Raw genomic sequence first — 22672 nt, 5'->3', positions numbered from 1 at the left:
TATATGAAATGTTAAATAATATTTTTGTGTGAGAAAGGTTTGTGAATATATTTGCGAGCTATTTCAATGTGTTTAAAATAATATTTTGTTGTTTTTACTGTGACTTTGCATATGTGAGGGATAAAAGCAAAAAAAAACAAGGGGAAAAAAAAGTGTTGACACATTTGTTGAGTGACACTAAATTGTAACTTCTCCAGGGAAAACGTATTAATTGTTTTAAATAGCAAACGTTTATAGCGACTGAGCTAAATTTTAATACAAAATACGTTGGCGTAGATTCTAACAGCTCATTTATGTTCCGGGGCGGAGCTTTGGTTTGAACGTGCAGCGGGGAACTGGCCAGCGATGGCGTTACCATTGTGTTTGTGTTAGCTTGAAAGGAAATTTCCTAAATTATCTCACTTTATGTGTGTACAATGAAAATTTTCATGTACAGTTGGTGATGCTTCAGTTTATAACGAAGGATTATGCAGTAACTTGATATCTTTGTTTGGTAAGCATGACAGCTCACGATAAGGCTATGGCTAACATTGGTTATCTATATGTAGCTGCTTAACCAGGGTAGCGGAATAGTAAGGCCCACTGACTTTAGCCAGTGCTAACTGTTTTAGCCTACAAATATTATGTAACACTACCGAAACGCGTATGATCAGGGAGTGAATATCACGATTTGTATTTCACTGTTTTTAAACAATGTCGTACGCTGTTTCCAAAACAGGGTGATCGTTGTGCCGGTAAGATGCCTATTCGAGCATATTGCACTATTTGCTCAGATTTCTTTGATCACTCCAGAGATGTTGCTGCCATTCACTGCGGACACACTTTCCATTATGAATGGTAACTATACACAAACTCAAATCTGAACAAAACAACTTTTTTCAGTTCATGGCATCTTTTAAGTTATTTTCGTTCCCCTCTTTTTCTTCTAGTCTTCTTCAGTGGTTTCAGACAGCCCCTACAAAAACCTGTCCACAGTGTAGGAAACAGGTACAGTAACGCTACATTGTCAAACTACCAGCACAGACCGTGGCAAGTTGAGTTACAAAGGAAAGATTGAGCTTCAATGACATTTTGATGTTTGTGTGTAGGTCAGCACCAGGCACATTATCAGCAAGCTCTTCTTTGACATTGGTGGAGAGGAGGACAGCACGGCTGACCCGGAAAGCTTACAGGTACCAATCCTACAGCAATATAAAACTCTTCACGCCTTCTGGCATGTAAAACAGAACCTAAATGTGGTCTTTCCTATTGCTATTGTTTGGATTTGTTTTAGGGTGTTATCTTCTGACTGTATTTCTTCTCTTGTTTGCAGAATGAGGTTGATAGAGTCAAGGCACTTCTGAGCTCTAAAGGTGAGAAATTAAACTCTTGAGTACAACTGTTACAAAGTTATGCTAGATTGTAAGGAAGCAGGCAGCGCTAGATTGATCATCTGTCTGGTCAATTTGTAGAGCGAGACTTGCGGGACAAACAGAAGGTGGTGGAGAGTTTAAAGGACTCCATGGACAAGCAGAGGCGAGACCTAGACAGTTTGCGGAAGGAGATTAAAGAAAAGGAGATGCTTTGTTCTGCCCTCAAAGTATGAGCTCTCTGTTCTTCATTGTTGAAAAGCTGCAATATCCACACTGATTCACAGTCACTGCAACTAATATTATGTTCTAACGTCTCACAGACACAGATGTCATATATGGAGACGCAACAAAATGAAGTTCAGGCTGCCAAGGAAGAAGTCCGGAGCTTAAGGACCAAGTTGAGAACATTTGAAAGGTATCTGCAGCCCATTGTATTATATTCAAGCTCCTGTGATTGTAGAGGAAAAGATAAAGATTGTTTAAGATGATCTTTGACAAGTGCGCAAACGTATACCAGTGCATTTGGGCAACTGCAACCTGAGTCTTACACTACAGCTATAATGACATGAAATATGTGCATATGGTCCAGTGATTGTCTTCATTGTTAAAGAGCATCATATTCACTCTGTGCATTGTTTTCTCCTCAGCTTGGATGTGTTGTTACAGGGCCAGAGAGCAGAGGTTGAGTCCATGATCACAGATATGGGTATCAGCCAGGCAGCAGTGGAGCAGCTCTCAATCTACTGCATCTCTCTGAAAAAGTAAGTATATGGAGATTATTACTAAATCGGCCGAGTACCATCTTAAAAATATTGGAAAAATTGTGGCAAAGAAAGATTTTGAAAAGCTTATTTGTGCATTTATTTTCAGTAGACTAAAGTATCTTAATGGAGTCTTTACTGGTTGCTGCCAGAGTCCTGACCAGCACCAGGAAAATGGATCATATTACAGCAGTTTTGAAATCATTGCATGGCTTCCTGTGTGTAAAAGCATTTATTTAAAATTCTGCTAATGGTTTAGAAAGCATTGAATGATCTTGAACCTGAATATATAGCTGACCTACTTGAGGGCTATGATGCTTCTAGACCTCTTAGGTCCTCAGGAACAGGCTTACTTTAGTATTGCTAAGGCTAGAACCAAACAAGGTGAGGTAGCATTTAGTGTTGTGGAATAAACTCCCCTCACACCTCCAGTGTGCAGAATCCATTAGTTACTTCAAATCAGGATTAAAAACGGTTTTGTGTAGTTTTTACATAAAATATACATTTAATTGTAATTATTGTATTTTTCTTTTTGTTCAAAGGTTAAATTTTACTTAAGTTGTTTCAGGTTTACCCTTGGTGTTGACTCTTGCCGTCGAGGGCTTTTTAGTTAATACTGAAATAGTTTTGCAGAAAGGAAGGGTCGAATATTTCTCTTAAAGTCTCTTGTGTTGCATCAGAAAATGTCTGTTAGGTGTTGCTTCTATAAGTCATTAATTTCAAGGGTTCTCTCACATTTCTGCTGCCTGTACGTTGAATAATTACTCAGTGTGTTCTATAAAGATGTGAAATATGGAGCGGTTTGTGGTGTTAGTTTAATCAGATTGTGTGCTTGTCTATATTTGTGACCCAGATGAAGATCATACCACCTTTCTCCTGTAAATCTGAGCTTTTGGGAAATATGTTCCAGAATCTTTTAATAAGTTGGACAACATTTGTGTGTTTGAAAGTACTTCTTTTGGAGCTTTTTGTTCAGGTATTTAGTTCTAATGACCACAGCATCCGCTCAGTATTTACTGCTGATCTCTTTTCTTTCTTTCTCAGAGAGTATGATAACCTCAAAGGAACTTTGAAAGCTTCAAATGATATGTGTGAGAAACTGAAGAGAGAAGTGCTGTCCTCAAACAACAAGGTCATTCGACATAAGAAGATCGCCTCACCAATAAGAAATGGGACTTCGGTGCGGAACCTTTGGTTTAAGTGCTCTGTGGTGTTTGTCATTTCAGTTACAAAAAACTACAATAGAGGTGAATCAGACCAAAGAGGACATGAAGTCTCTGCAGAGCGATCTGGCCTGTGCTGACAAAGAAATCTCTGTAAGGCAGATCAAACAAATCTGTTTATTTGTTATGTCGGATGTGCGTGGTTGTGATTTCTGTGTGCAACCTGTCCACAGAGCCTGAAGAAGAAAGTGGAGTTTCTTCAGAAATCTCTGAGCACACCAACGAGGACTAACGAAGCCGTCAGTCGGCTCATCTTTGAAAGGTGCGTCTCCAGCTGTGGGACTTCATTCTCCTCGTGCTTTTGACAGGATGCTTAAGAATGCATTTGCTTTATGCGCTCACGCACTTGTTGCTGCCTTCCCGTCAGCCCTGCCCCACTGGAGCTGAAGCAGCCTCGCCTCCACCATCCAGCAGATAGCGAGGACATTGACCTCAACATGACCTACGACATCACTACGCCAGACGACGGGGCCAAGAGACCAACGCAGGTTCCATTGAAGAAAATGCGTCTCGATCCACCCGTGTAAGAGTCATGTCACTCAGTGCGGAAATGTTTTCTTCTGTGTTTAGAGTAGTTTGAAATCCATCTGCTCTTTTTGTAACAAAGTATAAACTGGAAGTGTTGGTTTTTCAGAACGTCTGTATCCAAACACAGGGAGAAAACGTCAGCTTTAAGCAAGGTAGCCTTCTTCTAATAAATGCATCATTAAATAACTGATCTATATATAATTTGTTTTTAATTTTTTAATGAATTTATTGTATTGTTTTATATTTATGTATTTTTTGTTTCTCAGAATCGCGATGAAGATCTGGACCCTTTTTTAAGGAACTCCCTCCTCTTCAGGAAGAAAACCTTTGGCAGCATGTTGGAGCCTCAGAGGAAGCCTGGAGCTGTAAGTGCAGCCGACTCTCGCAAACTGTTTCCTTGTCCCATTTTGTCATCATCAGTGTTTTGTTGAAGGGGGAAAATGTTTTTGCGTTTCAGGTCAGAACTGGTTATGATGGATTAGGAGGACGAACTAAATTCATCCAGCCTGTATCCTTTTTGTCATTAGTGATTCTGCATGTGTTACTTGTCTTCTAGCGTTTGAGGTTCACTGAAGAATGTTTGATGTGTGTGTTTGTGTATATATGTAAGAGCCAGGGAGCACCGTCTGGCTTCAGATAGATGTTATTTATAACCACGAGATAAATGTAGGTCGCATCGATCCTTAACCAAGCGCTCCACCTCCAGTCTCCTTTGTCACAGATTCGTCCACTGATGAAAGCTAAAAGGAAAAAGGTAACACGGCCCCCATCCAAGGCCGCCACTTGCATGACCCTGGACGACTTCCTCGAGTAAATTTTGGTGTCAGAGGTCAAGACACTGACTTCTGTAAAGAAGCATGTTGGCACTGCTCTAAAACCGAGAACCTGGCTGTGGGTTTTTTGATTTGTTTGTTTTTGCCACTCAACACCAAAAAAGCATTTGGGAATGAACTTTTATCTAAAAGAAATGACAAATGTTGGCATTTGGGTGAACTGCAAACCCTGCTCTACATTTATTTTTTTGTGCTGATATGAATTTGTTTGTGTAGGCAGTGTCTTGTGTTTTGAAGCCTCGTAGTTCTGTGGGAGTGTATTTGTTTGTGAGAGAGAAACAGCTACTTGAGAAATTTGACTGAGGGTTGCGATGATTATAAAATTCTGGGCCAGTGTCTAATGCGATACTTTTTTGTTATTTATTCCCCATTTGCTTTTCCAGTGTGGCAAACAAAAATCTTTATCATTTAAAAAAAAAAAAAAGTCTTTGAAATGCTTTGCTATTTTTCACCCTGTTTTCCCTGACTAACCTACATGGGGAGTTACTGTAGGTATTTTTTCTTTTAGATTTAATTGTCATGCTGGATGTAAGCAAACTCAAATAATAAACAATATTTTTTTATTAAGATTCTTTTGCAATTGACAATTTCTTCTAGACTTTTATTCACAAACATGTCAATGACCTGGACTTCCCTGCAGAGGGCAGTACAAACAAGATTTTCTCACATAAGGGTATGAACCTGGCAGCCAGCCTGCGTCGTGAGTGATACTGCCTGCATGTGAGGAATGCTGAATCCATTTATATTGAAGAAGCCAGAACAACAGGAAAAGGCTCAAAAAAACATCAGTCAAAACCTGAGTTATGCATCGTGGTCAAGTAACAAAAAAAACAGCGCTGCAAATAATATACTTGCAAAAACTAATAAAATAACATAAAATTGGGGCTTTTTGCTCATTCTGCCCCGTTTTCAATGTCAAATGAATTTTAATGTTTGCAGAACTGGTGAAGATGGAGGACCTTTCATGGAACAACATCCAACGCAGCCAAAAGAGGTGAAGCTTGCTTGTGATGTTCCTGTGCATTAACATAAATGTAGCCTGTCTACAGCTTTGGCATGCAGCCCTCACAAACTGACCTTTATACAAGTTTGCTTGATATTTGGACAAACAATATGGGGAAAATGCCAACCATTGTTTTCCACTGTGGAAAACTGAAAAGTAACAAGTACAAGATAATGCATCCTGTTCACAATCACTTGTATCCTTTGTGCACTCATGAACTCAGTTTCCAGAATAAAAGTAATTCATTCTCTGCCAAAATAATTGCAGTGATAAGACTAATTAAATGCTGTGTTTCCTTAGTGACTGGATATTGATTTAGCTGTGAGTGATTATAGTTTTGTGGTTCGTTGTATCTAGCCCAGGGGGTCGTCATGACAGGACATAGTGGGGCATTTTAAAAGATACATCCTTCCAGTGCAAGCAGAAGAAAAGGTTACAACAGCCCGTATAAATAGCATTCGTGTAAACGTAAAACACATAACCCATGCAGCCTGTGAACAGCGATGTTTCATTGAGGTTTGACAGAAGCATACATCTTACTGCCAAGCAAAAGTCTCCATTTAAGCTTAACATTTTTTAATTGTCTTCCATTTTCATGTCAACACATCTATATGTAGATCATTCTGAAGTCCGTTCAAAGTGGCTCTGTATCTTTTCCATAGCCCTGCTAAGCTGTCACATTTTCCCCATGATGTAGAGTGAGCCTTTCAGGTTTCTTTTGTGCTTTCACTTTCTGGATTATCTAAATAAGTGTGAAAAGAAACATCATCCACAAATGTTTTTGCTGGTATTTCAATCCAAAATAAAAAGGGGGGATTCAAAGAAGAAACACACAATGCAGCCACAAAGCTTAATTAAATGCTATTTTTTCCCACTCTTTGCAAACCATTTCTTTGTTGGCTTCAGTTGTCATTTTGATTCCCGTCACTGTGACCTGTCAGGCTCGACCTTGGACTCTCCGTTCTGTTTGTCGTTGGACTTCAGGGACAGGTGCGTGGTCACGGTAGCCGCCTGAACCACGGCTTTAAAGCTGCGCTTTCTCTTTTGGACGTTCTGCTCCGGGTGGAAGATGATGACGTAGACTTTGGGGATATAGAGCATGCCCAAGGATACGGTGGCGCTCAGGCTCATGGACACGGTCAGAGTGGTGGTTTGGATGAACATCTGCAACAGAGACGGAGGAGTTCAGAAAAATCCTTCCACACACACTTCTGTGTCACTAAGAAAATTATAGATTTGTTTGTTTTGTTTTGGTGATTTTAGCCTTTATTTGACGGTTTGCAGGAAAGAGGGGGAGAGAGGGCATTTCAGCCATAAGGCTTAAGAGCGCCTGCTCAACCAGTAAGTTAAAGTAGTGCCCATAATGATTCATTAATTATGGAAAAAGTGGCTGGCTAATCAAACTTGCTAGCTTTAACCGATACTACTTCACCTTCACGTTCAAATTCTGGCACCAAAAAGCCCAACATGGTGTAGTCAAAACACAGAGTCCAGAAATCCATAGGTGAGCTTGCCATGGCTATATCCATTTGTTATATACAGTCTATGGTAATATATTTCCAATACCGCAATATAATTTATTTTAATAACCCAAAAAATATTGTTTGGCGCAATAATTTATACATAAACGCAAAACAACAAGATGTCTTGTTGCATCTACTCGCATTTTCCAGTAGGTGAGCAAGCACATTTTTTAATTTAATTAAATTTTATTATATTTTGGTGTTCTGACCCACAAGAGGAAGCAAGGGGTCAAAGTTGAATGCCCAATGGAGGTGGTGTGTCCTAATTTCATGCATACTGGATGCAGCAGCAAGGATAGTTTGGAAAGCAGGGTACATGTAATCTGCGCTGTCACAATGCAGTCCTTACAATTTTCATCTCAAAGCAGGGAAGGCAGTGTTTTCCCCCTGATGAATGATTTATGATCTAGTATATGAAGTCAGGAAAAGAGCCTCTATTTATGGGCTTTGACCACATCTAGCTGCTCTTCCTCTTTTTTTCCTTTTTTCTTGTTTTGCATGCATCCGACAATAATCACAGTGAGCGACTTCTTCTGAGATCTGCCTTCAATGAATTATAAAAAAAAAAAACCTCATTATTCAAGAAAACTAAACAGGTCATAAATAAATAAAACCACAAGTATCATAAATAAGAAATGTTTTGTGCCATAAATAGGTCGCAAGTTGCATAATATCCTCAGCAGCAACACATCCTGGCTCATGTCCATATAGTACAGTTCCTTTTATCATCTTTTACATGTGTTTGTCCCTGTAGTGACGTCTCCCTTTATGAACGGAGCTGTTTACTGTTTAGAAGTGAAGTGGACTGTAGTTATGTGGCCCGAGCAGAAGGACTAGCTGAGAATCACTGTATGGTCCTTTCATAGGTAATTACAGTCATCACAGGTAGATCACCTCCTCCAACATGTGATGGGAGCATAACAGCCGCTACTTTCATGAGCCAGACAAAAGTTAAGGTCTATATTTAGCTCTTTTTCTAAGTGATGATTAATTGAATGGGATGGCTGAATTGGTCTTGGAGGGCTTCTTATCGTCCCTCTGCACATCTGACCTCCTTTCCTTTTCTTAATTCACTTCATTTCCATTTGGAAGAGGTGAAAAGACTTTGAAAGCACCTCAGGCAGTAATTGTTTCAGCCTGACTGGTTCATAATACAGCTCTCTATTAGCCAAAGCCTGTCTCTATTTTTCAAATATCCCCCCCAACTGTCTTGTACTTTGTGACGGCAGCAAATAGCCCACAAGCTAAATGAAACCCTCAGTACAGTGGGAGCAGGATGTCCTGCGAGTACAGCAGGAAGCAAATACGATATGACAGGCAACAAACTCAAATTTCACTTTCAGCATCTGAGGGATTCATTTACTTTCTTACAGTTCGTGTGTTACTGTGCATTACGTAACTCGATTCAGCATACTGTTTATTTTAACTGTAAGTGGAGCTCAGGGAGTGCTTATGTAATGTAACGAGATTTAATTATGATCTTGAAAAAGATCAAATTTGACTATGTAGAAGAATTTATTGACCTATCATTTAGTGGGTCAAATTATTTCTTTTAATTTCTTTTTGTCCCAACCCAACACAAAGAGCAGCCAGAAATAATTCAGCTATTCATTTGTCCTTTTAAAAAGTGACATTTTTACTAAACAGATTTATTTTTGAGCTGAAGCTATTATATCAGTCTCTGAAAGTCATCATCTGAAAATTTCCTGCTATTCTTTGTCTCATATAAAAGTTTTTGTTTTTGTTTTTTCTTGCCTCCAAAAACTGTTGGCCTACTCCAAAGAGGTTGTTAAAATTTCCTGAAAACACAATCATCAGAACTGTAAAATACCTTTCATTATTATTATTAATATTATACATAAGAAATTGCCATCTTCAACCAATTGAACACATTGGATTTGTATCATCAAATCAAAAAGCCACAAGTTATATCCATCCATCCATCCATCCATCTTCATCCGCTTTATCCGGGGCCGGGTCGCGGGGGCAGCAGCCTAAGCAAAGAGGCCCAGACCTCCCTCTCCCCAGCCACCTCCTCCAGCTTATCCGGGGGAATACCAAGGCGTTCCCAGGCCAGCCGAGAGATATAATCTCTCCAGCATGTCCTGGGTCTGCCCCGGGGCCTCCTCCCGGTGGGACATGCCTGGAACACCTCACCCAGGAGGCGCCCAGGGGGCATCCTTGTCAGATGCCCGAACCACCTCAGCTGGCTCCTTTCGATGTGGAGCAGCAGCTGCTCTACTCTGAGCCCCTCCCGGATGGCCGAACTTCTCACCCTATCTCTAAGGGAGAGGCCAGCCACCCTTCGGAGGAAGCTCATTTCTGCCACTTGTATCCGCGATCTCGTTCTTTCGGTCACTACCCACAGCTCGTGGCCATAGGTGAGGGTAGGGACGTAGATCGACCGGTAAATTGAGAGCTTCGCTTTTACACTCAGCTCCCTCTTCACCACGACGGACTGGTGCAGCGTCCGCATTACTGCAGCTGCAGCCCCAATCCGTCTGTCGATCTCCGGCTCCCTTCTCCCATCACTCGCGAACAAGACCCCGAGATACTTGAACTCCTCCAGTTGTGGCAGGAACTCATCCCCGACCCGGAGTGGGCACTCCACCCTTTTCCGGCTGAGAATCATGGCCTCAGATTTGGAGGTGCTGATCCTCATTCCCGCTGCTTCACACTCAGCTGCCACAAGTTATACTCTATTATAATTCATAACTTTACTTTAAGTAGATGTACAAAGTGATAGCAGCAACACAAATAAAATTTCACATCTAAAAATACTCGCTGGCCCCAGAAATTATGATATTACCTGTGATGCAGTTATGTGCGAGTAGGTTGTTGTACTCAATTTCAGGAAAACCTAGTTGCGTCAAGTTAATTGTTTTTATTTTTCATATTTCAAAATAAATAAATAAAGGCAGACAAATAAAAGCACTGATGTTATAGGTACAATATTTTATCTAAATATCGTGGAGTTTTTAATCTCTTTTTTTATTCTCTAATAAATCACCAGATCATTTTCTCACCTAATTGATTTATATTGTCAGACCAAAAGCCATATAAATTTGAAAGGATCTAAAAGGGGAAAAACAGGAAATTTTTCACATTACATGCTTTACATAAAGTAAGCAGGTAAGAATTCATTAACCAGTGATGTCAACTGAATATTCAGGTAATCAAAACTTCACTCTCAGGATATAAAACTTGTTGGCCAGTGGTGGATGTTTTAAGGCTGTAGTTAACCCTCCTGCATAATTCACTTGTATTCCATTTATCAGCATTTTTCACGTCATTGTCATTTGGAAGTAAAATGCCCCTCCCTCAAAGTTTATTTTTTCTCTGTGCCGGCCTGCTTTCCGTTGCCAGACTTTCTCTGACGTTTGGTGGTGTATGCTCTCCACATTCACAGTAGCCTCTTCCTGTTTATATGAACATTTTCAGAATTTCTGAAACCATGCACTGCCCTTGTTACATTTCTTACCTTCTCTGTAGACTGCGCTGTGCCAAAGAAGATGGGTACAAAGGCCAGCCAGATGATGCAGGTGGTGTACATGGTGAAGCCAATTGGTTTGGCCTCATTGAAGGTCTCAGGAACTCCTCTGCTTTTAATGGCATACACCGTGCAGGTGATCATCAGTACAATGCTGTAGCTCAAACACAGTATGAGGGACAGGTCGGACATGTCGCACTTGAGAATTCCACGGGCAAACTCTGGGTTTGGAGGCTTCTGCTCTTCATAGTCAATGATGGTGTGTGGGGGGATCACACCAAACCAGATGAACACCGCGAGTAACTGTAGAGGAAAGGAGCTTTAGACTGCTGCATGAGCTTTGACTTATCTATGGCGGAGAAGCATTGATAAGCTTACCTGCACTGAGATGAGTATAAAAGTAATGATAAGCTGAGAGGTCGGGCTGATAAACTTAGGAGGTGTGACCGACTTCTTGCCCTGCTCAAAGATGCGGTAGATCCGGTTGGTCTTCGTCAGCATGGCGGCGTAGCTGATGCACATCCCGAGCCCCAAAAACAGGCGGCGGAAGGCGCATATTGCCACACTGGGCTCTGCAATCATGAAGAAGGTGATGAGGTAGATGAGGAAGATTCCTGTCAGCAACACATAGCTGAGCTCTCTCCCAGAAGCCCGGACAATGGGTGTGTCATTGAAGCGGATGAAGGTGACAATGGCTCCGGTGGTTGCTAAGATGCCCAGGATGGCCAAGAAGACGGGGATGATGGCCCAGGGAGAGCTCCACTCCAGCTTGATGATTGGTGTGGGGCGGCATCCCGTGCGGTTCTCCAAGGGCCTCATGTCGAATGGGCACATGTCACAGGTGAATTCATCCAGCAGATACTGGTAGCCATCACAGAGCTCGCAGTGCCAGCAGCAGGGAACACCCTTGACCATCTTTTTCCTCTCGCCAGACTCGCAGGGAAAACTGCACACCGACTCTGGAATTTTACGGTCACCGCCCGACCACTGCATCTCCTCTGACTGAAATGGATGCACACACACAGTGTGTTGCTATATTACAGCTGGCTGTGACTTAACACAAGGCTAATAACTGTGAAACAAAACTCCTCAAAAATACTTCTTCCACAATCACTTAAAGCCTATGAAAGCCAGGTAAACTGGCATAAAAAGAATAAAATTGTTAACTTATTACCTTTCACAAATAAAAATTTCCTCACATTGTCACCATATTTTTAGTTTTGGTTTACAAAGAAAATCAAATGCTATACTATGATGGGTAGGGAAACTTGGAAAAGATGCCTTTTTTCTGTCTGAAGCTATCTATTCTGTAGGAAGCTTTCAGCCATCTGGCAAAAAGCTTGCAGTAAAAGGAATCTTAGAATGAAAGGATAGTTTGCAATTTTGAAAATTATACTTTCTTGCCACTTTCATATCTGCTGAATGCAAGGTTTAGCATAGAAACTGGAAAAGGTAACTATCTATATCATCTAAAAAGAACAAAGTGTCGGGTCGTACTGTAGCAGAAACGTACAGCTTTTGCACCGAATAATTTCATGGTCATGGGAACTGGATGCTGGGCACCTTCAGCTTCTAAGGTGACGACCCCACAATAATAGAGCAAAAACTCTAACATTTAGATGCCCCCCAGTGAGCAAGCATTTGGCAACAGTGCGAAGGAAAAACTTCCTTTCAGCACGAAGAACCAGACTCGCAGAGGGGCAGCCATCTGCCACAACCAGGGGGTGAGGGGAGGAAAACAGGACAACGAGACATAATGTTAAACTAGAGCTTTGTTTCCAGTTTTTATGCAAAACTAAGTTAATATCTCATCTTCTCATGCAGCAGAAATGAACTTCTGAATATCACTCTGTACCACAACTGTAGTAAAAATAGACATTTACATTGAGGCGAAGATGGTTTGTCCACTGGCCGATATTCTTGTAGCCAGGATTGCTGACATTGGACATCTGGTACTGGAAGATGTCATATCGACCCGGAGCATCTCCATTTTCATTGAACATCACTCCAGTTCCTGCGCTACCTGTTAGATGGAGACAGTCTAAATGACCTATGCACTATCAAAAGAAAGCCAAAAGTCAGAAGGCATTCAAACTGCCTTAACCAGAGAAAAACACCCCCATCTTTAGCGGCAGAGAGAACACCCACACACTGTTGAATGCAGCTTATTGCTTACTTCACTCTTGTGCAATCATGTGAAAGCTGAGTGCAGGATGCTCTTTAGTGAAGGCTCTCCTCCACGAGTACAGTCTTTCAGTGCACTCTCCTCTGTTGCCCTAACGTGATTGAATGTTCCTCTCGGGTCCCTGCAGGCGCTAAATCAGAAAATCTTCCATACAAGCCAAGGTCATGCAGCAAGAGGAGCGCAATAAATAGGATGCTTTCACAGGACACTTTTTTTTTTCTTTTTTCCAAACTGCAATATTTTTGTATGAAAGATGAGGATGAAAAGCGGGTTCGTTGTGTATAGAGAAGAGCGAGGACGCAGCCCAAGGGAGGGGACGTGCTTTGAAGAAATGCGCCGTGTTCTGCAGCTAAGCACATTAGCAGAAACATCTCAAAGCTTCCGTTTTCAACACGACCTCCCTTCCGCTGCGTTCCCTTTTAAATTTGCTTCTTTTTAAAAACCTCTCCAGTGGCAGAGAGCGGTAGTTAGAAAAGCATGGCTTTTGCTAACAAAAAGATCTCCTTGCAGCATTTCTCTCCCCAGCAGCAACGAAATGAAACTCTCCTTTTATCTAAATAGCTAGACATATCAGGAGGTAGGTGCGGAAAAACTGACTGAAAGTTGGAAGCTCACCATTGAAGTTCACAGAGCGAATGTACTGGAGGAGCATGCGTCCATCTACGGGGTCCATCTTTTCGCACACGCCCATGGAGCCAGCACAGAGGTCCAGGTGCATGCTGTGCAAGGCGTGGGCCATGGCGTACACAGCATCAATCACAAACTGCACCTTGCCCTCCTGTTCGTACTGAGAGTCTCGGCTGATTCTTTCGTCACCTGCCGGACAACAAAAATGACCAATACATAAGTCAGATAAGGTGACACTTTTTAATTTCGGTGCTGCTCCCTGCTTACCTGTACATTTTCTTCTACCAGGATCGTATTTTATCCCAGGACGAGTTAGTTTACACTTGAAGTCATCCTCCCAGAATTCTGCAAACCAGATGTTTCTCCTGTTGTTCTCCAGCGACCTCGAAGTGAAGTACTGGTCGAACCCTGAATCGTTTACGCATTTAATTTAAAAACAGTTAAAATAACAGGACTTCACATGTTGGAGCAGAGATAATGGTAAAAAAAAAATCCTTTGAAATATGGCTCTAAGTCACTTTTCAGAATTTATACAGGCTGGAAATATCAGATCGGGATATATCAGACTTATCAATCGTTAATTTCCTTTATTTGGTGCATTGATATTAGACTCATCTGTCAATGTCACAGGCTTCTGTGGGTATGCTTATTGGATCCAGCTGTTCAGAGTTAGATTTAAGGCTCATTTAATACATTTTCCTACCGTCAATGGAGGCTCTTTTAGGCAGGATGGTGACAGCACCCTCAGCCACCTCCTCCTGGTCTTCAATCGCAGAGTTTTTGGATCCCCAACTATCCGATCCAACAAATAGGAAGTGGCCTGTCAGGTTGGCCTTTTTGGCAGCCTGCAACACCCGTCTAAAAGATACAGTTATATATCATGATGAAATTTCTTCTTCTTCTGTCATTCTTTGCTCAGAGTGGTTAGAACAGGAGACTACATAGTTAAATGTAAAACAGCATCCTTGTGGGGGCCTCTGGATGTCTGGAGTTTTGATCTCCTCCATACCTGCTTCATACCCTGGGGGACGGGGCTGTGGCTCCCCACACTCCCTAGCAGATCGTTACATGGAGAAACCTTTGGAATGCAAGCATGCTGATCCACACAGGTATGCACACAGGTGTACACACGGGTATTCACAGATGCGGACTACAGCTTTCTTGGCTGCTGCCTCAAAGCACATTGTGCTCTGTCTATCTTGCGTGCTGCACAATATCGTTTATTATTTAGTATCTACTGATATCTACTGCTAGCTAGTTTGTGATGGTGCCGGTTTTTTTTATTATGTTGCTCTTTGTTGTTTGCTTTCTCCTCTGTTTTTTTTCTCCATACAGGTGACCCAGGTGTTTTTTTTTTTTGTTTATTTGTTTTTTTTCCTTCCCCCCTTCTCACCGTCTCTTCTCCCCTTTGGTTTTCTTTCTCTGCCTCTCTTTCTTTCATTCTTTCTCCCTGTCCTATCCCCCAGTCATGTCTGTCCTGTTTGTAGCAACTGAAAATAAAATAAATTCATAATTATAATAAAGGTCAATCAAATGGACCAATATGGCAAGGCCATGATGATCCACTTGGTAAAAGAAATCCGCTTGGCATCTTTCTTGGCCTTAAGACAACAATTCTGATGGCTAAAGATCCAAACGGGACACAAAAAACCCCCCAAAAAAAACAGCATCCTTGTGAATATCTTGCAGACTTCATGTATCTAATACACCATGCAGCAGAGCATGACTCACTTGATGTCATCCTCATTGGCAAAGATGATAACCCCGCGAGCGTTGGAGGTCTCCATCAGTCTCTTGATGATTTTATCAAACTCCCCTGGTCTGGGCTCTCGTGGAATCCTTATGGACTGTGCAATACACAGCCCTCCTGTGTCACAGACCAAAAAAATCATCTTTTATTGTTTGCAGTGTTAGCATGCCAACATTAGGTCAGTTGTAAAGGTAGCTAGGTTTTCCCACGACTCTGCAAAAACAACACCCAGCTAAGGTGTTGGGGTTTTTTTGTCTGCTAATTATTTAGATTAATGAGCTTAGACCAATGTGTCAAAATAGCAATAATATCATAACATGAAAATCCTTGCTGTACACACAATATTATATGACCAAATCCTAGTAAATTCCAGAATGGGAAGAACACACTCAAACCTTTCTGCTGTACTGAGACTGAGCCCAACACCCACCACACAGTATCAGATCTTTGTTTTGGGTTAGAGTCGGGTGGACCAATCCAAATATCAATATTAATGCTATTATTGGTATCAGATCAATACCAGCACCAGTAGATCGACAGTTTGTCTTTGTTCTCCAAGTTCAGTATGCATCTCACCGAATTGTGTTAAATACTAAAAAAAAAAGTCTCTGAAAAACCCAGTTTCAAAATACATGAAACCTGAAAGGTGTGTTTTGTTGTATTCACTAATTCTTTCACAAAGCAATGGTCATTAACATGTGTTCTGAATTTGCATATACATTATGATTAATCTCTGAAATAATAATGCACTGCTCTCACTCTGAGCTCCCTTCGGTCGATAATCCGATTTTTTTATACCTGCACCTCTGTTTCACACACACTTTAGAACTTATTGTCCCATCCTGGTTAAATTCTGTTATATCACTGCAGCCATGGGCAGAAATGATGTGTAGAGGGAGACAGAGGTCCTCACCTCCAGTGTTGCCTTCATCATTGTAAACATAACTGCATGTTGCTGAGATGCAAAATGATTCATTTGAGTATTGAAAGATGGATTACCTATCATTGCATGTCATTTCCTAACTCTTTTACATTCCAAAGGTGAATTTCAAACAAAGGGTGCGTAAGACATTCTATTAATTATTGATTATTATTTCACCGCCCAATAGAAAGAAATGGTTGTAACCAGCTTGCACTCTGGCAGCTCTCTTACCTTTAATCTTGTTTTTCAGGGCAGTCATATCTCTAAATGCACGAGATGATCTGTCTCCAATTAAAATTATTATAAATGACTGAATTTGATCTAGATTCACCATTCAGATACAATGTATAAAATATTATGGCAAACCATCCAGAAGTCAAGATAGAGATATTTCCATCTGGATAAAGTAATGGACAGTAGACAAAGCTGTTAGAGTCTGTCCCATACTGTCAATCACTGATGTATGTGGATTTGATCATATTAAATGTGATCACTAATACATTAGGACTAACATGTCATCCCATCGTATAGATTTAAAAGCACAAATGATTTTATTAAAGCATTGCTCCTTCCTGTCTTTTAATGAGTGGGAAAAACACAAATGACTAATCCCTTGTTGTCGTGACACGTCAGTGCAGTCAGACACACAACCTGCTTCTCTGGAGATCTGGAGGAAGGCATCCACTCCGCTCTCTCCGTAGTTGCCCTCAGATGCCAGCGTGGACACGTAGTTCCAGCCCATGTTCTTGACGATGTCCACCATGGCCTGAGCCTGGTAGGAGTCAGGAGGCACCACACGGGAGAAGAACTCATAGCGGCTTTTGTCGCTCAGCTCCGGGGCAGTCGATGCATAGCTGATCTGGGGGATCTGAGACACAGGGATGGGTCATTTGTGATGAAAGAGTCGGGTCAAATGGAAAACATGAGCAGTGCTGATTATTAGGCCAATATGTGAATCCAAAGGTAAAAGGGATGACAAGAGGCAGTGAACCATGTCAGGAGCATGATGCACCACTTACTCACAGGCAAGCCCTTAAATGGATGCCTCCCACAGTAATACTGGCAAGTCACAGTGCATTAAAATCCCAAAATTGGACTATCCTAGAGCGTTCATCTCTTGAAAATCCCAGAGCTGGTTTGCACTAACGATACAGCCAACGTCACAGTAGAGTACAGATGGTGGGAACCAGAGCAGTAAAGGGGGAAAATAAGGATGGGAAGCTTAATTTGTTGGTGTGCTACATCTTTAATGACACAGTTTATGTCGACAGTCTCAACCCTGAACCTGCTAATGCCAGTCCCCCCAAACCTGGCTAACATCCAGCCCTCTCTGGAGAGCACCGAGAGATAAAGGTATTCACAAGGGGCAGTGACGGGGAGAAGGAGAGAGGACCGAGAGAACCATTTCACAGATTATCTGCAAGGATTAGTGTGGTTTTAGTCAAATTACGTTAAGCAAAGAGGGAGAGACAGAGATCAGGAGCCTAGAGAAAGGTTAGCATTTCTCAGCTGTAAGCCATACAATACATTTAATTCTAGTGGCCACATGCAGCTTGCATTTGCTGGTCCGCGTTAACCCCGTCAGTCTCAGATGTACTGGTAAGCCTCTGTGGTCCAGACCACATCCTGAAATCAGGTTGGTGAACTTTCCTGCCCTCTCCTTCCCCCTTGTAAGAGTGACTGGCATGTGACATCATCAGTGTCCAGAGAAGTCTGTATCATTGTCTGAAAAGTCACTCAGATGTTTGCATGCAAAATTATAATGCACAAGACAAACACATAATCCTCTCCCAAATTAATCCCACAGAAGCATCTGCACCAATTCACTTGTTAAAATCAATAAGCCTTATCACTAACATAAGCATCCTCTTTTAGTCCAGTCTTGCTGAAATCTGCTTACAGTCATAAAACAAGTGAAGCTGAGAAAGAAACATTGTAATTTGAACAAACTAGACTGACTCATCAAGACACTGAGCCCGGGTATAGAATAAAGAGGCTGACAAACATGGATATAATTATGACCCTCTGGAATGAGTCAGTATAGAACATTCGCCTACAGGTGCATCTTACAGGGGTTTGTGAAAGCTATATTAATGGGTTAGTTATTTTACACAACCTTGAATTATTAAGGGTTTAGACCCTAAAATATTAACTGTCAATGAACATGTTAAAGAGTTAATTGCTTCAGAGGTATTTGCAAAATTTATAAAAACTTCATTAAAGAAAACTTGATGAATGCATGCTCTATAACTCATTTAAAAATAGTCTCATATAAGATACCTTACATTATTTATAGTTTATGCTCACCTATTGAAAAAGGAAAAAAATAAAATAAAGATGCATTTGGAGCAGGTTACAACAAAAAGTGTATTGGTTATGAGCAGATGTTGAATATGTAAAGAACTTCAGACTAGAAGCATTTGCGGTCTGGAAAGCAGCACATATGGACGGTAGGAGGAAACGCACTATTTAGCTAAATCTACTTCACACTGGTCACAAATTGCTGCTATCCTAGAACCAATGTCATCCTGTTACCCTGACACTATTTTGAGCCCAGGGTCCTGAGCTGTTGAGAGGGGCTTAGTGGAGTTGGTGAATTCTGTAGTTAATACCTGCCCTCTACCCAAGTTGTGGATTCTGAGCTGAAGGTGGAGCAACTTGGATGGAGGGCAGATATTAACTGCAGAATTCACCAAAACAGAAACATCCAAACACATCAGCCTGGTTGTTACAATTTTTCTGTATTACTTGCTTGCCCCAAATGTTAGATTTGCACAGACTCAGTGTTCCATCATTGCTATAAACAATGTGTAATCAGTGTTTAAAGGTCAATCACCTGTCAAAGAAAAAGAAATACCTGGATTAACCTGCAGATTCCAACAATTACAATGGATTCACGGCCCTGTAAGTGTCACTCTGACAGGCAGCAATACACAGGTTCATTCAGGTCGCATAGCTGTTTCAGTTACACTGAGGTGGGATGTTTATCTCTGTAGAGCAGCAGTAAGTTCTTTAGGTAAAAACATAAAGTGTCTCAATACTATTTTGGTATCAGATGTCTTCATCTATCATTTGTCCAACCCTTTCCTTAACTGCTTATCCAATTCAGGGGTTCCAGAAGTACTGGGGTGGCTATACCAAAGGCAGGGTGCACCCTGGGCAGACGCGCACACGTATCGCAGAACTAACACAGAAAAACATACAAACATCCACACTCACATTAACACCTACGGCCAATCAACCTTACATCCAATCTAATTTCTCTTTGAATACCTGGAGCTCAGACTACCCAGAGGATGAATTCCATCAGAATGTAATCATGACCAAGGTCCACATTATCTTCTAAGGAGGGATTTAATCAATCTCAAATTTTAAAAAAGAAGACCTAAATCTGCAGCGACCTAATCACAAATACTGTAACTCTACTGAGGCAGGAAATGAAGGTGCAGCTATATAAATTAACTTCATAAGTGCGAGCTCTTGCTCATAGGACATCTGTTTATTGGCCACAGCTGGTCACTGATATCACTGCAAGCTGCTCAAATCTAAAATTAGGAATGTATTCCATATAGTTGCTCATTTTCTGGCACAGTGTCCTCGGACTTGATGTGTGTAAATCATTTTTTTTAACATAGTGCTTCTGGTCCTTTTGTTGCTTCTGACTGGTTAAAATGTGGCGGTGCTGTTTGTGATCCTCACTCACTTTCTGAGTGAAGATTTTAGATGCTTTAATACTTTAGTAATACTTAATTCTTTCAAAGTGTTAAACTTTTACCTTTATTTTGCAAGCATGACAAAAGGAGAAACACTAAAACGGTAAATTTAAAAAAAAATGCCTTAAGATTCCAGTAGTTGTAAAATATTAAGCAAGAATGAAAGAAATGTTAGCTGATCACAGTTTGGTTAAACTTGTTTTCTTAAGAATAATTGTCATTGTCTCTCCTGACTGGAGAGTCCAAACCCAGTGAATGGGAACTACTGTGCTCTTTCTTTGTGAACAGATTCAGGAGAGGTTGTGAGGGGATCATTTTATCAGCTTACATTCTCAAAACACTCCCTGTCCCAAATATTTTGCCCCTTCACTGGTTAACAAAGCTAGGATGGTTAAAGAAATCTCACCGCAAACAGTCTGAGTACATTGGCCACCATGATGGACACCGAACTTCCAGATGCACCAATCACCCCAACCACCCTCTCCGGTTTTGGGAATATCGGAGGCTCTCCGTTTGAGCAGCGCACATCCGAGTTGTCCTTCTGGATGAGGGCCTGGACAAAGGTGAGCGACTGTTCCAGGGCATACGTGTCTCTGGAGCAGGTGTCGAGGATCCGAGCCCCAAGTGTGATGTTAGGCAGCAGCTCGGGATCGCTGTTGATCTGGTCCAAGGCATAGAGCATGGCCTCCAGTCGATGGATCCCTTTCTCTCTCTTGATCTCTCCGCAGGGTATCCCAGCCGGACCCCGAGAATGCATAGGGAAGAGGCCGCCCAGGGTGATGTCGCCTTCGATTTTGATGGACTGAGGCTGGGTGCCCTGCTGGGCACGTGAGGCTGGACTGAAACCCACCAGCAGAACCCAAAGCAACCGAAGCCATGGTTTGTATCCATATGACGTACCAAACCAGGAGCACTGATGGGATGAGAGGACCTCTGATATCATGATGACCAGCAGAGGTACTGACAGCACTGGGCCACTCCCTCTACCTTTGACACCTGAGGGAGTTAAGAAAAGGGGTGTTAACATCTGGTTATTATTGAAGTTAGAGCATGTAGAAGCTTCATACACTTTATTCTCTCCGGTTTACCTTATTAACTATTCTTTTTATGGATCCACCACATCCATGAAGCAGTCTGGGTTGAATTTTTAAATACAGCATCCAACTTGAAATGCATAAAAATGTAAAATTCTGTGTGTCCCGTGCATCATTTTATAAATATTTATCTTTAATTCCTTATGGCAATTATGATATGTTTAAGGACGATAACTGCAGAGCTGCAGAGTCAATGCTAACAGTGATTCCCTTATTAGGTAATGATGCAGAAAAAGCACCTACAGTCTAACATCGTTTCCTGTGCTTTGAATGAGAGCTGGGAAAACGTAGGAGAAAGAACAAAATATAAGCGATAGATGGAGGTGCACTTAAAAAAAAACCTGTGGCTGAAGAGTGGATTTTAGCCAAGATGCAGGATGACACAGAGTGGAAGCTTTTATCATGAAGAGCAAAGAGGCGATGATGGAAAACACTATAAATTTTGCAGAACAAAACATTGACTAAATCCTGACCGCATTTCATGCTTCAAAAGCCGGAGCAGGTTAATTATATCTGCACGAGGATCACTGCCAAAATCCACAATGATCAGTTGAGCCCGTTCCATTTAAAAAAAATCACAATTATAATTTCACAAGGCTCTAAATAATAATTACAGGATAACGTCATTTTCTTAGAATGATAAAAACTCATATTTAAAATACCTCTGCTATACCGTGATTATAAAGTTAAAAAAAAAATACATGCAATCAATGCAAGAATGATTTGAATTTCCACAAGCTGCATTAATCACATTTTTTTAAACTTCTTCATAGTGAAGAAGGAAGAAGATAAGTCTTACCTGCCCATTCTTCATGGACCAGCCTTGATTTTGTCCATCACACAAACTCTTCCACGCAGGCCTCCATCCAGGGTCCAAAATGTGATTATTATATCTGGAAGCAAGGCTCTCCTCTCCTGACTGATCGTAAATCCTTTGTCATCTCAGTCAGCCTGTGTGCACTCTCAAAAATAACCAAAGACTCTCTAAAAACAATGGTCCAACAAAAAAAAAAAAATTGTTGTGGTTTAGTAAAACAAAATGAAAAAACAGAGTTCTGCAGCTTTTTTGGAGGGGGGGGGGGGGGGTATAATATCATGTGAGAATCAGAGAAAAGTGCAACATTACAGCAGTGAGATTCTACAAATCACCGCCAAATCCCTTAAAAGCCCTCTCACATACACTCCCTCTCTCTCGTTCTTTTTCCCTTTGAGCGCGCCTCTGTCTGGGCACCCCCTCCCTCTCTCTCTCTCTCATGAACCCTCTCCTTGCTCGTTCTCTCTGCACTCTAATGGCCACAGATTGGGATTATCATGCAGGCGTCTGTGAAGAAAGCACTAGGTGGACTAGCCCTTTTTTTCATACAGCTGAACCAAATGCAGAACCCTCCCCCCTGCAACACACACACCAGGATGATGGACCTCCGTCACTTTGAGAGATTAGATGAGCAGCGATTTGATTCGTACTCTCCCTATACGTGAGCGCACACACATGCACGCACACACATGCACTTCCATTCACACACCTGTCAACACTGGCACAATGGTGGAGAATATGAGAGCGCAAAATAGGTTTCTGCACCACAGAATGCAGCTGGATTAGATTTATTATTGATTTGAGTTGATGCTCTGGGAAAAAAAATGCAGCTGCCAGATCAGTTTGCAACTCAC

The 22672-nt window shown here is 41.5% G+C and overlaps 2 protein-coding genes across 3 annotated transcripts; one reads left to right on the top strand and one right to left on the bottom strand.

Moving 5' to 3' along the window:
* The first annotated feature begins 15 nt into the window (after window positions 1–15).
* traip (TRAF-interacting protein) lies at window positions 16–5266 on the top strand. Of its 2 annotated transcripts, none has more exons than XM_080301442.1 (16): window positions 16–37; window positions 719–837; window positions 930–987; window positions 1089–1172; window positions 1313–1352; window positions 1452–1579; window positions 1673–1767; window positions 2000–2113; window positions 3158–3245; window positions 3340–3429; window positions 3510–3598; window positions 3704–3859; window positions 3971–4016; window positions 4131–4229; window positions 4322–4372; window positions 4571–5266. In XM_080301442.1, the coding sequence occupies exons 2-16, from the start codon at window positions 740–742 to the stop codon at window positions 4676–4678; spliced, it is 1344 nt and encodes a 447-aa protein (XP_080157568.1). In that variant the 5' UTR covers window positions 16–37; window positions 719–739; the 3' UTR covers window positions 4679–5266. The 2 variants fall into 2 exon arrangements, with proteins under 2 accessions (XP_080157568.1, XP_026024625.2); XM_026168840.2 differs by lacking the exon at window positions 16–37 and adding an exon at window positions 293–493.
* grm6b (glutamate receptor, metabotropic 6b) lies at window positions 5241–22641 on the bottom strand. Its single transcript, XM_026168839.2, has 11 exons — window positions 21804–22641; window positions 20317–20906; window positions 16849–17065; window positions 15257–15392; window positions 14229–14383; window positions 13793–13933; window positions 13514–13714; window positions 12597–12736; window positions 11092–11715; window positions 10705–11016; window positions 5241–6864 (listed from the first exon to the last, which is right to left on the bottom strand). The coding sequence occupies exons 2-11, from the start codon at window positions 20851–20853 to the stop codon at window positions 6625–6627; spliced, it is 2703 nt and encodes a 900-aa protein (XP_026024624.1). The 5' UTR covers window positions 20854–20906; window positions 21804–22641; the 3' UTR covers window positions 5241–6624.
* Window positions 22642–22672: the final 31 nt, after the last annotated feature.

The sequence above is a fragment of the Astatotilapia calliptera genome, chromosome 5 (assembly GCF_964374335.1).
Source record: "Astatotilapia calliptera chromosome 5, fAstCal68.1, whole genome shotgun sequence".
In the NCBI taxonomy this organism is placed as follows: Eukaryota; Metazoa; Chordata; class Actinopteri; order Cichliformes; family Cichlidae; genus Astatotilapia; species Astatotilapia calliptera.
Note: the sequence above shows the minus strand (reverse complement) of the source record. Positions and strands in the feature narration are given on the sequence as shown.